Consider the following 13,143-nt stretch of genomic DNA (forward strand, 5'->3'; position numbering starts at 1 on the left):
CCTGAGATTCGAGATATAAAAAGCAAAACTCTGCGCCCTGTGCTCTGTCAGACAAGTTGTAGAAATTTAAGTGGGTTGCGGAGAAGTTAAGAAACCGACAAGATCGAGAATTACAAATCGGTAAAATCACATTTCTCCCACAATTTTAAAGTTAGATGGTAAATAGCTGGTAACGTCTTTCAAATATCCGCATATAAAATTCCTTGCCATCACCTCCGTTCCAGCTACTTCGTCCCAAAAAAAATTAATTGAAGATATCTTCCAAGGTTTTTGAGCTATATTCACCCCCCACAAAAAAAATATATATATTCCAAAGTCCTTCCAAACTTTCAACGTAGATTACCAGAAACTCATCTAAAGATATATATTAACATTTCTTAGAAAAGGCGTTCCTCGCCTCCAAAAAAAAAAAAAACTCGAAAATCTGCATTTCATACAATTTTATAGCCATAGCTACCATATACCAAAAACAACAGTTGCTATTAGAAATATATTTGTTTAATGCATTAATTGTCAAAACTAGATGGGGCAAGCGCTTTCTCATAGACGAGCTAGTCAGCATTGGTTCCAGGTTCGAACAAATTTCTTCACTTGTCATTTCCAACGTTTGAGTTTTCCATTTTTGGTTTTATTTTGCGCTTGTATCATATAAATTTAAATCGCCAATCATATATTTTTAAGGATACAAATTTGAAATCTATGTGTAAAATAAGGTAATATTTTAATATCGTGACCGTTTATATTGCTGTATCATGCACCTAATCTTAATCTTATTGTTTTTAAAACAGTGTTGCTTGTGTTTTTTTTTTATCCTTAACTCGACAAGTACGTTTGGAAAATTAACGTGCTTGCATTTGTGAGTAGAGAAGCACTTTTTGTTTCTCAAATTAAAAACTGAAAGCTAACGCGAAGTCGAGCAGTCGCTGGTTTCAAATATTGTAAAAGTAAACATATTTTAACAAATTGAAGCGCGACACAGTCTTGCCCCTCATAAATATTACATCAATTTGCTTTTCACATTCATTTAAATATATAATAGCAGATTTTGTTAATAGTCCCTCTCCATAATTTGGTGATTGCATTGCAAATAAGTTCCATGCTCGTAGAGGTTAGGTCATCAGGCAAACACTTAATATCTGAAAAAGTGGAAAAAAGTAGGAGATGGACCTTTCCGCTCTCGACTAAACTAAACAGAATACACTGAAACTAAACTCTACAAAAATTTAAAACGTTGTATTCGAGCACAATCTAATATTTTACCAAAGTAGCTGACAACAGGTGGTAAAGACCCTTTATCTGTAGGTGATATAGAGGGAGGCAGTTTATATATATTCGCTAGCCATATTTAGGGCGGGATGGGCATGAAAATATTACCAATATTCGAGATTCCTTGTAATCTTGGCTTTTGGGATTTTAGGGGCGGAAGTTAGCTTGGCCCGGAAACTTTTTTCCACATTTTGAAGGTTGTTTATGGTTTTATTGATCTATAAAGCGAGATACTGGGAATATATCTTGATCATTTCGGGTTTCTAACTTAACTATTGTTGAAGATATCTGCATATGCAAGGTGGTAGTGGTTTGGACATATATTGATATTTGGAGGATGTCGCCAATCTACGTTACAAGTTGTGTGACTTTAGCTTTAAATTGATCGTTATGTATATTTTTTGACTGATGAAAGTGGTTATTGGTAATTTACTTACAAATTTGGTGAGTCTAGGTCACAAATAGTGGAGATAAAGACATTTCCGATGTGGTCTGAGGGTAGCAGAGGTAGGCGTAGTCAGGACTGATAGTTTATGATGATGCCGCCAACAAGACACCAACTTAGTTTTGGGACTCTAGCTTGTGGTTTTTATTGCTTGCAATAGCGGATTTGATTGGTTTTTCCGTCCGTAATGTAGTTCTCCAAAAATTGAAACCCTTTATCTGTTACAGGGATAGACGAATATTATTCCAAGTTTGAAGTCTGTAACTTTATGTTGAGTGCATAAAGACGGACAGACAACATTGTATAAAACCAAAATACTCTCATACCTTCAGTTTCAGATAATAAAAATCTTTATTTGCAATAGGCTTGAAGTCTACAGAACAAAAAATTAAGGAATCAAGAGAAAACTAAATTAAAAACTAGTAGGCAATAAGGGACCACAGGTTAAAAGTATTGACCCAATGATTGGATGTAAGTACTTTCGTAACAATCTGTATTTAATTTTAAAAATAAAAGATTGTTGCTAAAGGATATCTGCGTTCCTAAGAGTCACTATTTACGTTGTGCTCTATGTTTTTTTTTCTGTAATGAATGAAGGGTGGCTCACGCGGACGGGCAGCATGACGGATATTAAACAAAAAACCAAAAACATAAAAAAACGGTCTTTCCGCTATCTGTACTAATAGTCTTTCCACAATTGAAGCAGTCAATAATTTAAGTGATAGGAATAACAATGATCCGCAGTTTTCATCACCAAGGCTCCGACTATCATCTTCAATTCCTCTAATCATAAGGATATGCGTTGTCGTATAATTATAATTAAACCGTTGATAAGACACACTCTAGTTTTAAAACTGTGGTAGATACAGGCTGTTGTGGATGGGGTGGGTGTACCAACGAAATTGCCTTGCAATCTTTGGTGGATGTCCCTAGTAATCTACCTTGAAATTCGATCTTTACCGGTAATAAACTTTTAAGATATCGTGACTCTGGCTTAAAAACTTTCGAATATATCGATTTATTGCGGTGCCTAAGACTCCAAAAGCTTCCATTGTTTCAATTTTGGTAACTCAAGCTTTAACACTGTTGGAAATATGTGATTTTATTGATTTATCGTTGAAGCGAAATTATAACACTTTGTTTGAGCCGGGTACAGATGAATATGTATTTCAAGTTTCAAGTCTCTAGCTGTAATAGTGTAGAACAATTTATTTAATCTACCCCATAAATTTTGTCGCTTTAATTCTGAAACTGTGTTATATAGGACATTGTGATTTGTGAGTACATTTTTGGCGACTGTCCCATACTATGACGTACCATAATTGACCGCATTTTGGCTCTCGCGTTGTTTAACTATCTGCTCAAAACAAATTTTGTTAATGCTTGTGTGTCTGAGTAAGGGATAAGATTACCGTTATTTCGTTGTTGTACTCCATAACAAGAAGATGAGGATAACTGGCAACCTGCATACGTATAATATTAGTAAACAACTCCCAGACCAGTAACCAAATTTATAAAGGTAGACAATATTTTTTCCATTTCCACTGCAGCAAGAAGACTCTTCGATCAGTTCTCAGCTGGTGTTACACTGTTATTAGAGACATTTTCTTACTAATGGTAGATAAATAGGAATGCAACGCATTCTTGTCTGCCTTCAAACAAGAAGCCCGAAAATATGCAACACGTCTCGCTCGCGTGCACTCTCAACACCCCGTTCTCATCATTTTATATTTATTTCTGGGTTGGCTCCACCCAGCTCGGCACGCAATGTGCGACATAGCGCTGACTCATAAGGCTGTCCATCAGACAAATACTGAGAGAATGAGTTGACTGACTGACTGACGCTTGGTTAGGTCTCTAAACCAACGTGTGTGGTTTTCAGTTCGGTGCTTTTGCGTGCAGCTCGTAATTTAAGCAAAGTGGGTCGTCAGTAAGTTGAGACTTGGACCTTGCATACCCTCGCTTAGTTGCTGTTTTTTAGTGTATACCCTCTAATAGGTTATATGAAGGGGTATTTTACATATGAGTTAGTATAAGGTCAAATTATCTATAAGAAATATGAAATAAATAGGTTATGGCGGTTGTGGTGGTTGGTGCAAGAGAGGATAGCCCCTTACCCCTCCCCTCAACCGACCCACTTGAAGCATACTTAGCTCATTGTGCTAAATATCTTAAAGTAATATTGATGAAAATAATTCATTTATTTATAAACTTAGTTTAATTTGAAAGCTAGACAGAGATACTTTTAAGATTCAGGGTTTCTCTAGTCATCAAATCAGTATCTACAAATTTAGAATTAAGATTTAGAAAGCTAATGATGTGTTTTTTGTATTAAAACCAAATAATTTTGGAATTTCCAGCGAAAATGATGTGTTTTCTGTCTTAATATCAAATTATTTTGATATTTCCAGAGAACAAAAATGGACAGACATGGAAATATGAATTAATTAGCATATGTATATTAATAATAACACAAAGACGACACTTGTACACGCCGTCTTTTGTATTTTTATCTTTTTATACCCTATATCCTGAGTAAATTGGATATAATAAAGTTATGTAAATGTATATGGGAGATGTAAAGAGCCAGCAAATTAGTACAAATGTACATAATACTTATTCGGAGGTTGTGACAGGAATATTTCTACTCTGGCTCTCTCAACTAGAGTCGTCTTACTTGTTCCTTTTGCTGTTATTTATTGATACTAGTTTTGACTGATGCCGTTTGGTTCGCCTCGTATTAAGTATTTGGTTTTGCTTTTGTCGTTGAGTTCGCAACATTCGCCTGAAAACTTTGTCTCGCTTTGGTGGCGACCAAAATCTTTGCAATTTGTTTTTGCTGCAAATATCGTTGTTGTATTTGCGTCGTTATAGTTGTTGTTCGTCTTTGCTAGGTCTCTATTTTTCTGTGCATAGACTGCACCTTGACACTAATATTGAAAGAAATGTGCACTATAAATAAAAATAGTGCAATTGATTCGCACGAGGGTTGTTTGTTTCCGTTTTTATAAACATTTGTTTAATAGAAATTTGAACGGTAAGTAAATATTTCTGACATTGATAGAAGAACCAAAATATTTTCCCAGTCATGAAATACTTGAAACTAACTCCCAAATTTTAGAGTTTCAGGAGCATATGTATGTATATAAAATTCAGGTCAAAGTTGGCATAATTTTTGTTGATTTGTGACATTAAAAATGTAATAAAATGCTAGACAAAGGCAAATTCTTGGCACTATGTTTTATATTTTTAATTAATTATCCAATTTATTAAGTGCTTGTTTGTTTTACGTATAATCTGCTGTATTATAATATAGAAATAACTTTTTTTATTATTTCACTTTAAAATTTTCACTTTAAACATTTTATTATAGTTAATAATTGACTTCTATTATTTTTATCGCATTTGTGTTGTTGCCTAGTGCACACACATCATTGTAGATGTTTTCGTTACTTCAGATTCTCACCCAGTGCACCACACCAAAACACGCTTTACATAACTCACTTAATGTACGAACACTCACAAAGTACCCGAACGCAACAATAAATTAACTAACCTAAGTTAAAAAGAGAAAGTTATAAATACAAACACAAATAGGAAAGAAAGTATGCTTTTTATATTTTTTTTGTCAATAACTTTTTTTTAAGGCTCAGTAATGTGTATGAAATATATTGTTGTTCTTTGACTACCGTGTTGTATTTTGTTGTTTTCCTTAGAATAAACTCTCTTAGAGCGTTTTCCATGTAGAGAGAGGTATTGTCGAAATTACTCCGCCTATACTTTGCCCTTTTCGCTGGTATGAAAATGTGAACTTTTTATCCGTTTTCGCAGTGCTGTTGTATTGCAAACACGACCCGAACTGAGCGTTGATGTCCAAGTTTCTCATGTAGGTGGCACAGTTTTCTTTCGGTTCACAAATACAAGAGAGAACCGGAGACTGCTGATTTTGTTGCGCCCATGCTTTTCGGATATGCTTTTTATAACTTTTTTCGTACTAAAGCTCTGAGCAAGTCCTCCGGTTAGCTTTGTATGAAAAGCTTGCCACTTGATTGCATTTAAATGTATGCATTCTCTTTAATTTCTCTCTTACCTTCGCTCTCTGCGTATTGGAAACAGCTGATTGATTCACAAGCTACATCCCCAATATTTGGTTTTTGTGTTACATTGACATGTGGCGCAAAATGACGTAATTTGCACCAAGACCACATTGCAAAGGAACAAATATAAGAAAAATTAGTGATTAGTTTAAATTAAGAATTTAGGAAAGAACGATATATTTACATTCCTTGCCAAGCATGGCAATTTACAAAATGATTATACCCATAATAAACATATGTGTTTACTACATATATATATACTAATATAAAAGTTTATTTAACAACAACTAATCTTTCGACTAATTGTAAATATGACAGCTAACTTAATAGTACCTTGTTCATAATTTTCCAAAACGTAAAATCACTAAAAAAGGTGAACAGAGCAGCGAAATGTTATTGTCATACGAAAGTTCCCCCCGCTAAACCTCTTGGCACGGCTAACTCAAGGGTTTCACGAAGTTACGCTACAGCAACCACCATCTGCAAAAGTTCCTCGGTTGGGAAATCGATAACATAGATACGTTTAAATGGTACGAACCACATACATATTTCCTAGAATTTTAAAGCTAGAATCATTAAACTTGGAAATTAGATTGTGATATTATATTAATTTTATTTTAATTATATTTTTCACAAGCAGAACTAGAGCTAGATAGACTTACCAAATTTGAAAGGTAGATTATAATATTTATTAGAGTCGACGAATATAAATACTTCACTTATACGTTTTCAATTATCAAGCTACATTTACAAAAAATTGTCTTTATTTGTTATACCCTGAATGCATTAAAAATAGGTTAAAAGTTTTGAGCAAAATTAAGTGACAGGCAGGAGGAAGCACCTCCGACATTATAATGTACATATATTCTTTACCAGGATCAACATCTGACTCGATAAATCCATTTTTGTCTGTATGAAAATGAGGATCTCCAAGATCCTTGTTTATATGCAATTTAAATTCTTGCATACTCCGCGACCAAGTTTATTTCATTTGATCGATTCGCGAGAGTGTGGTGTATTCTGCAGTGCTTCGATATCAACAATCAATTGCAAACCAACTTCCAGATAGGATATTTATGACCTTAGTAAAATACACTATGTAGATTATAAATAAGTAAATAAGAAGTTTCAATTGATTCAATTATACAATAGAGAGCGGTATAGTCTTTGATACCTGTGTTATACCAACTGATCACAAGTAGAAGAAGTTTTTATAGGCACTGGAGAGGGGCGGGCGTAGATGAATGTGCTTCGATTATTGAATAATCATTAAAGTGTTTTAAAAATTTGGTAGCTCAATCTCTAATTGAAGAAATATATGCTCGCTTTATGAGTTGTTAAAAATATACATTGTGTAGTAGTTGTTATGCTTTGATACCGAAGCCACCACTATACTCTGGTTTTGTGCAATGTCCGACTGTCCGTCCGTATGATGACAGCTTTTTTCGACACCCTTAAAGCTGGAGCCTTGAAGCTGGGAAAAAATCGATAATTACAATTAGATAAAGACACAGATGATATTAATTTTTGGTATCAGAGTATTTCGCAGTTGGTAACGCCTATATACCGGTTATACTAGTGTAGCTACAATTTCAAATTTGATGACTTTAGCTTTCGAGTTGCGCGGAACATATGGTTGTATCAATGTACACCATCAAGTATATCGCTTTGAGTAAATATGACTTTTATTGTTGACGTGCCTATATTAATTTTGGTTATCCAGCTCGGGCGAGTAAGTTCGGTGCGTCCAAAGATCAAGTCGGTGTGTGACTGTCTAAGAGCATATGACAACGCATGCAGACACAATATCATATACTTCATAATTATAACGAGAGAGAACGTCGTAGTTGGGCGTAATCGACTACGAAATACTGTGATACCAATAAGTCATATCATTTAATAACAGGTGCCACAGAACAAGGATGAAAAAAATAATTATAGAATTTGGTAAATCTCTTAAATTGTGGGCTTTTATCGTTTTTAAAGGCGGGAATGGACGTTATCCAAAATTTGTTTTCGGATTTTCTTTCAAATTTGGTAATTCAGCTTTAAAATTATGTGAGATATATGGTTTTATCGATTTAACATGTACATATATCGATTTGGAGTTTCCAGCAAGTTACCTTCCAAGTTTCAAATTGTGGGAGATGTGTGGATTTATTGACTTACACTTTCAAAAAATATCGACTTTGGCGTTTATGGGTGCAGGCACTAACTTAAGAGCTGCAGATGATATATCCATTTCAAATTTTTAGTGGCGGCGGCATTTGTGGGCGGAGGTGAACGTAACATATGCCTCATTTGCACTTTTAAATTTTTGCAGGACAAATCCAAATCATATAAATCAAACGGATCAACGTTGAACATGAAAGTGGTAATTGCAATTTCCGTGCTGGTTTCCATCGTTGGTTGCATGGTAGCCATCAGCTACCAGGATGTGCTTGATGCAGAGTTCGATTCCTTCAAGGTTGAGTTCGAGAAGGGTTACGCAGATAGCAGCGAGGATCAGCTACGTAAGCAGATATTCAAGAGCAACACTAGCACAATGCAGCCTACGCTGCTGCCGAGGAGGCCCTCGAGGTGGCAGTGAATCAATTCACTGACCTGCTGCTAAACGGATTCCAAGCAATTATGCTAATCAACTTCAACATACAGTGAAGTCATTGAGCCTTCGCAGCATATTCTTGGAATTCCGGCCGAGATTGACTGGCATGCGAAGGGTGTCGTTTCGCCTGTCAAGAACCAGAGGAATCGTATGATGCACGCCTTGGGCAACGCTGTTTCCAACTCGCACATGTTGAAATGAAAACTCCTTGGCTTATGCCATCGTGATGTACGGTCCGATATCGGTCATCGTCGATGCAACCCCATTTCATCTTAATGGCAGAAGATGCAATGCTCGCTGATGGATACAGACATGATTAGCTGGGACTTCTGTCTGCTGAACAACTCCTGGGGCCGACGCCTGTCCGCAATCAAGACAATCAATAAATTTAATCATAGAGCCTATTGAATTATATAAGTACATATAATATACATACGTCTATTTAATTTAGCTTGTTTTTGGTACAAAGTTGGGGACTCCCCAGATTAACTAAATTTTAGTCAAGAGCCTGGAATACAACGAGGTAGCTTTACAAGAAGCTGCATTAGATAAAAACTATGCGTATTTAGGTTTAACAATTTACAATAAAATTAAATAAATTTAAAAAAAAATTAGGCCTGCTCATCAGAGCACACAGTTGAAAATTGAACGTCGTCTCATCGTTTTTCATACAGTTTCTGTTTTCTGTTTCACGACTGGTGAACAAAATAAACTTTTATTTCGATGGTTTCTATGGCAATTACATAATATTGTGTCCGATCCGACTACTGCCTGCGGAAAAAATGGATATGTGTTTATGTGTGTATATGTCTGTATATGTGTGTAAGTTTTAACCTTAAGGTTGAGGAATCTTTTTATACACAAAAAAGAACATAGACTGACATGGCTATAGCGACTCGACTAGTGGCGCTTGTAATGGAACAAACTGTCTACTGTAGGGTATACCTTAAAATATGATCTTTGTGAAAATACAACATACAAGAGAGCCACTGGATAACAGCGGAGGTTGGGACCCGTTGATTCCCTAGATCTTTCGGGAGAATGGGGTGGGGTTGCCGTGTCCTATGACTCTATTACATAATTAGTTTTTTATTTATTATAGAATTTCATTTAACTATTTTAGAATCCCTGTTGAACCAAATAGGAAGTGCTAAACTTCGAAAGGCACAAATAATAATATCGAAAGTAGTTACTACTATTAAAGGGGAAGTTTCTGATTTCTACGTGACTGTCTACTAAATTTACCGGGACCTGAGCTGGTGATCGATCCTTTTCCTCTATACCCACCCAACCATGAGTCTCTGAATGCGAGATATGAGAAATTCCTATAATCCACTATAATTATTCCAATTTTTTTAAACGCTATAAATTTTCAATTTTATTTTCTCGGATCCTTCATGTTTGTTTACTAAAGTTAATATATTTAATATAAATTAAATATAAATTGGCAGCTTAAAACCTATCACAAATTTCGAAAGGTATTTAGATTTAAAAAAATTAACATTAATAATTTTAATAATTCAATTGATTCCATAAATTTTGTTGTTGTTTTATTTTTGTCTATGTATGCTGTCTGTGCGTCTGTCCTTATGTGCCTACGAACGTAACTCTTTCGAAACCCTTAGAAACTTGGAACATATACTGGTCTGTGCCCGCTAAAACTCACTTTGTCCTTGTCGTATCGCGCAGACTTTATCTTTTTGATCTTTATCCCGGGAACTTCGCTCATTACGACCGAATTGCATGACCAACAACTTAGCAACCAAAATTGGTGACTTTAGTCTTAAACTTGTGGGAGATATGTGGTCTTATCGAATTTGATAGATTTCCTAGAATCATGGTGATCGAATTGTCTGACGCGGGACATATCCGTAAATGTACCAAGTTTTAAGTCTCTATCTCTAAGGACGGACAGATAGCTTGACGAACATTGCACAACAAAGGTGAATAAACAAGTAAGATTTCTGTAGTCGAGTAAGCTCGACTACGATATACCCTGAACGCAGCTTTTAAATATGTTTTAAAATTATTAGACAATTTCCCTATAAAAAGTTTGCACCGAAATGTGAGCAGGCTGCAAGTGCAGCCTTTTCTTTTAGCAAGCACAGGCACTGAAGAGTAAAAAAACAAATAAGAGTTCTGTAGTCGAGTGAGTTCGCTACGATATACCCTGAACACATTTTTCAAATTTATTCTAGTTTTATTGGAAAATTTCCATTTTAAATGCTTTGTGAGCAGGTCTGCAAGTGCGCTCTGCCGACAAACACATGAATATTGATGCATGCATACCTATATACGTACACGCAAACGTAACAACAACCAAATTTGCTTGTTGAGTTGATCAATAATATGCATATGCATATGCATATTATGTATTAATTAGAAGGTTCTGCCCTTAAAATTGTATCATTTGATGCTATCGGAAATCGAAATGTATCAATATTCAAGAAACGGAGGCAGTTATCGATAACATAAAGCAAACTTGATCTGCGCCTGGTATACGAGAACCTATATTTTAAATTTGAAGTCTCTACCTATAGTCTCTGACCGCATATCTCCCACAATTTTAAAGACAAAGTGACTAAACGTGAAAGGTAACTTGCTGATAACTTCCTTTAAAAGGTCGACATATACAATTTCAGACTACGCTCGGCCAAGATCTATCTCAAGTTTAAAGCCAAACTTTTCCAAGTTCCTCCTTCAAAGATCGGTATTTCTGGGCTACACTCACATGTTATCAAATTGTATTAGAGAGTATTTCGCTGTTGGTTACGCCCGACTGCTTCGTCTCCTTTGTTAAATTTACATTCGAACATTCTCCATTTTCTTTCGTGCTGCATCAAATACTATTCTAAGTTTGTATGTTTTTCCAATATATTTTCTTTACTCTGCTTATTGGTAGTATTTATTAAAAAAGATTAAATTATTCATGCATCTAAAAATTAAATCATTTTATGCACATTTAATTTTTTATTTTGGAATATTAATATCCGTCTTAGCATTTGCTGTGATCGGTTGTGCTTTTGCTGTGATGTGTTCAGATGGTGATATTAATTAATCTTATCGTGTATTTAGTAGTACCTCTCTTGTTTTGCCTGTGCTTGTGTTCTTGTTAATTTGCCTGCGTTTTTTGAATTTGAATGCTTTGGTGATTTGGGTTTTCTGTCAGTAATTTTTCTGATTAGCATAAAAATCTTTGTATATACATTTGTATATATACAGTGCGCGATTAACAGCTGCGTTGTGTTTTGGTTTATGTGTGCGCTTTTTGCTCTCGCTCTCACGGTTTCGTTGAGCGTTGTACTAGACAAAGCTATTTGCTTACATACGTTACACGCTCGATCGCTGTGTATTGTTGTTGTTATAGATGTTTTTGTGTTTCGTTACTCTCGCTCTCCCGATTTTCGTGGGCTTGTTGTTTTAGCTGTTAAAAGTTTTGTCTATTTTCGTAGTTTATTCTTGCAGCGCTAAAGCTTGGTGTGGTTGTTTCCTATTCAATTTGGTGTGTACTTTTAGTTCTTGTTATTTTCTCTGTACAGTGCCAAATCTTTCTATAGTTATCATCTTTTCGAGCATATTAATTTTTAATTAAACATGTCTGCTTGAGACTTAAAAAACAGCAAATACCAGGCTGACCCAAAGGTCGATTTCATTGGATAATCTATTTAATAGTGTAAAACTATTAAATGAGCCTCTTAAGCAGAAGCGATCAACAGAGGCTGCTTTACGTCGGGAACCAACTTTATTGGCTCCGGTGCGGTCATTGCCCCTACACCACTAACGCCTACTATTGATAATGATCAGCAGTTCATGCAGTTTATTTCTCCTGCACCACCTGCAATAAATTGTGGTGGCTCTTATGTGTCCCATTCCGATTCAAGTTCTCCAGTTCTTTCTAGCAGGGCTCCCAACCCTCTATAGGCGTTGCACCTAGAAAGTAGATTTTAAGTTCGCGTCTTGCCCCTGATATATCAGTAGAAGATATTAAAGCATACATACCAGCTAAAGTAACATCTACTGGCAGTTAACAAAATTTAAATTTAATTATGAAAGAAAAATCTCCTGTTTTAAAATCAGTGTTCCGGCATAATTTGTTGTGCTAATCTCTGCGAATGTCTTAGTAATAAAGGAGCATAGAAATAAAAATGTATTCGGCCTCCTATTATACTGCCTCTAGATCCTTCTGGTGCTTTTTCTTCTAATGTTGTACCAAAAAACTAAAATCCTTTCTTTTTCTAGCTTATCAGAATGTTAGAAGTTTTAAGACTAAACTTTCTAAACGATATGTTGACAGTCTTTCTTTTGAATTTGATAGTATAGTATTTACCGAAAATTCGTTAAAACCTGATATTTTCGATCATTCAAAATTTTCTAAGATAATGCTGGTGATTCTGATCTTGGGTCAGATTATTTCTTATCTCCATTCTGTCCAGATATTGAATTTATAAGTACTATAATCGTACTTAATACTTTTCTATTACTTATTGTGTGTTCTTACATTCCACCTCAATTAGATACCTCTATATATCTAAATCATCTATCAGTTATTTAATATATTTCCTCTACGCTTTCTAATAGAGACTATTTGAATGTATGTGGTGGCTTAAATCTTCCTGATATTATATGGTCCGCTCCACCAAATGTATTGGTGCCACTCAGCTCAAATTAATTTATTGATGAGCTTCATGACTTGTCACTGTATCGAGTTAACCCTATTCGAAACTGTAACG

General features: G+C 35.2%; 1 protein-coding gene and 1 long non-coding RNA gene across 15 annotated transcripts in view; both read right to left on the reverse strand.

The window, feature by feature from the left end:
* The window catches only part of LOC6557201 (glutamate-gated chloride channel), a 46,208-nt gene extending 40,355 nt beyond the window's left edge, over nucleotides 1-5,853 (reverse strand). For 6 of the 14 annotated variants that reach the window (XM_043215812.1, XM_043215806.1, XM_043215807.1 and 3 more), the window contains exon 1: nucleotides 4,389-4,641. In XM_043215812.1, coding sequence (XP_043071747.1) covers nucleotides 4,389-4,492 — 104 coding nt within the window. In that variant the 5' untranslated portion in view covers nucleotides 4,493-4,641. Of the gene's footprint in view, nucleotides 1-4,388; nucleotides 4,642-5,400 lie in introns of those variants that run through there. The other 8 variants (XM_032743402.1, XM_032743397.1, XM_032743392.1 and 5 more) reach the window with 2 other exon arrangements.
* Nucleotides 5,854-7,085: 1,232 nt separating this feature from the next.
* On the reverse strand, nucleotides 7,086-8,933 carry LOC116805858. Its single transcript, XR_004365433.2, has 3 exons — nucleotides 8,850-8,933; nucleotides 7,978-8,773; nucleotides 7,086-7,282 (listed from the first exon to the last, which is right to left on the reverse strand). It is a non-coding gene; the product is annotated as an uncharacterized LOC116805858 (long non-coding RNA).
* Between the last annotated feature and the right edge of the window lie 4,210 nt (nucleotides 8,934-13,143).

This window comes from Drosophila grimshawi, unplaced genomic scaffold, assembly GCF_018153295.1.
Source record: "Drosophila grimshawi isolate 15287-2541.00 unplaced genomic scaffold, ASM1815329v1 contig_78, whole genome shotgun sequence".
Classification (NCBI taxonomy): Eukaryota; Metazoa; Arthropoda; class Insecta; order Diptera; family Drosophilidae; genus Drosophila; species Drosophila grimshawi.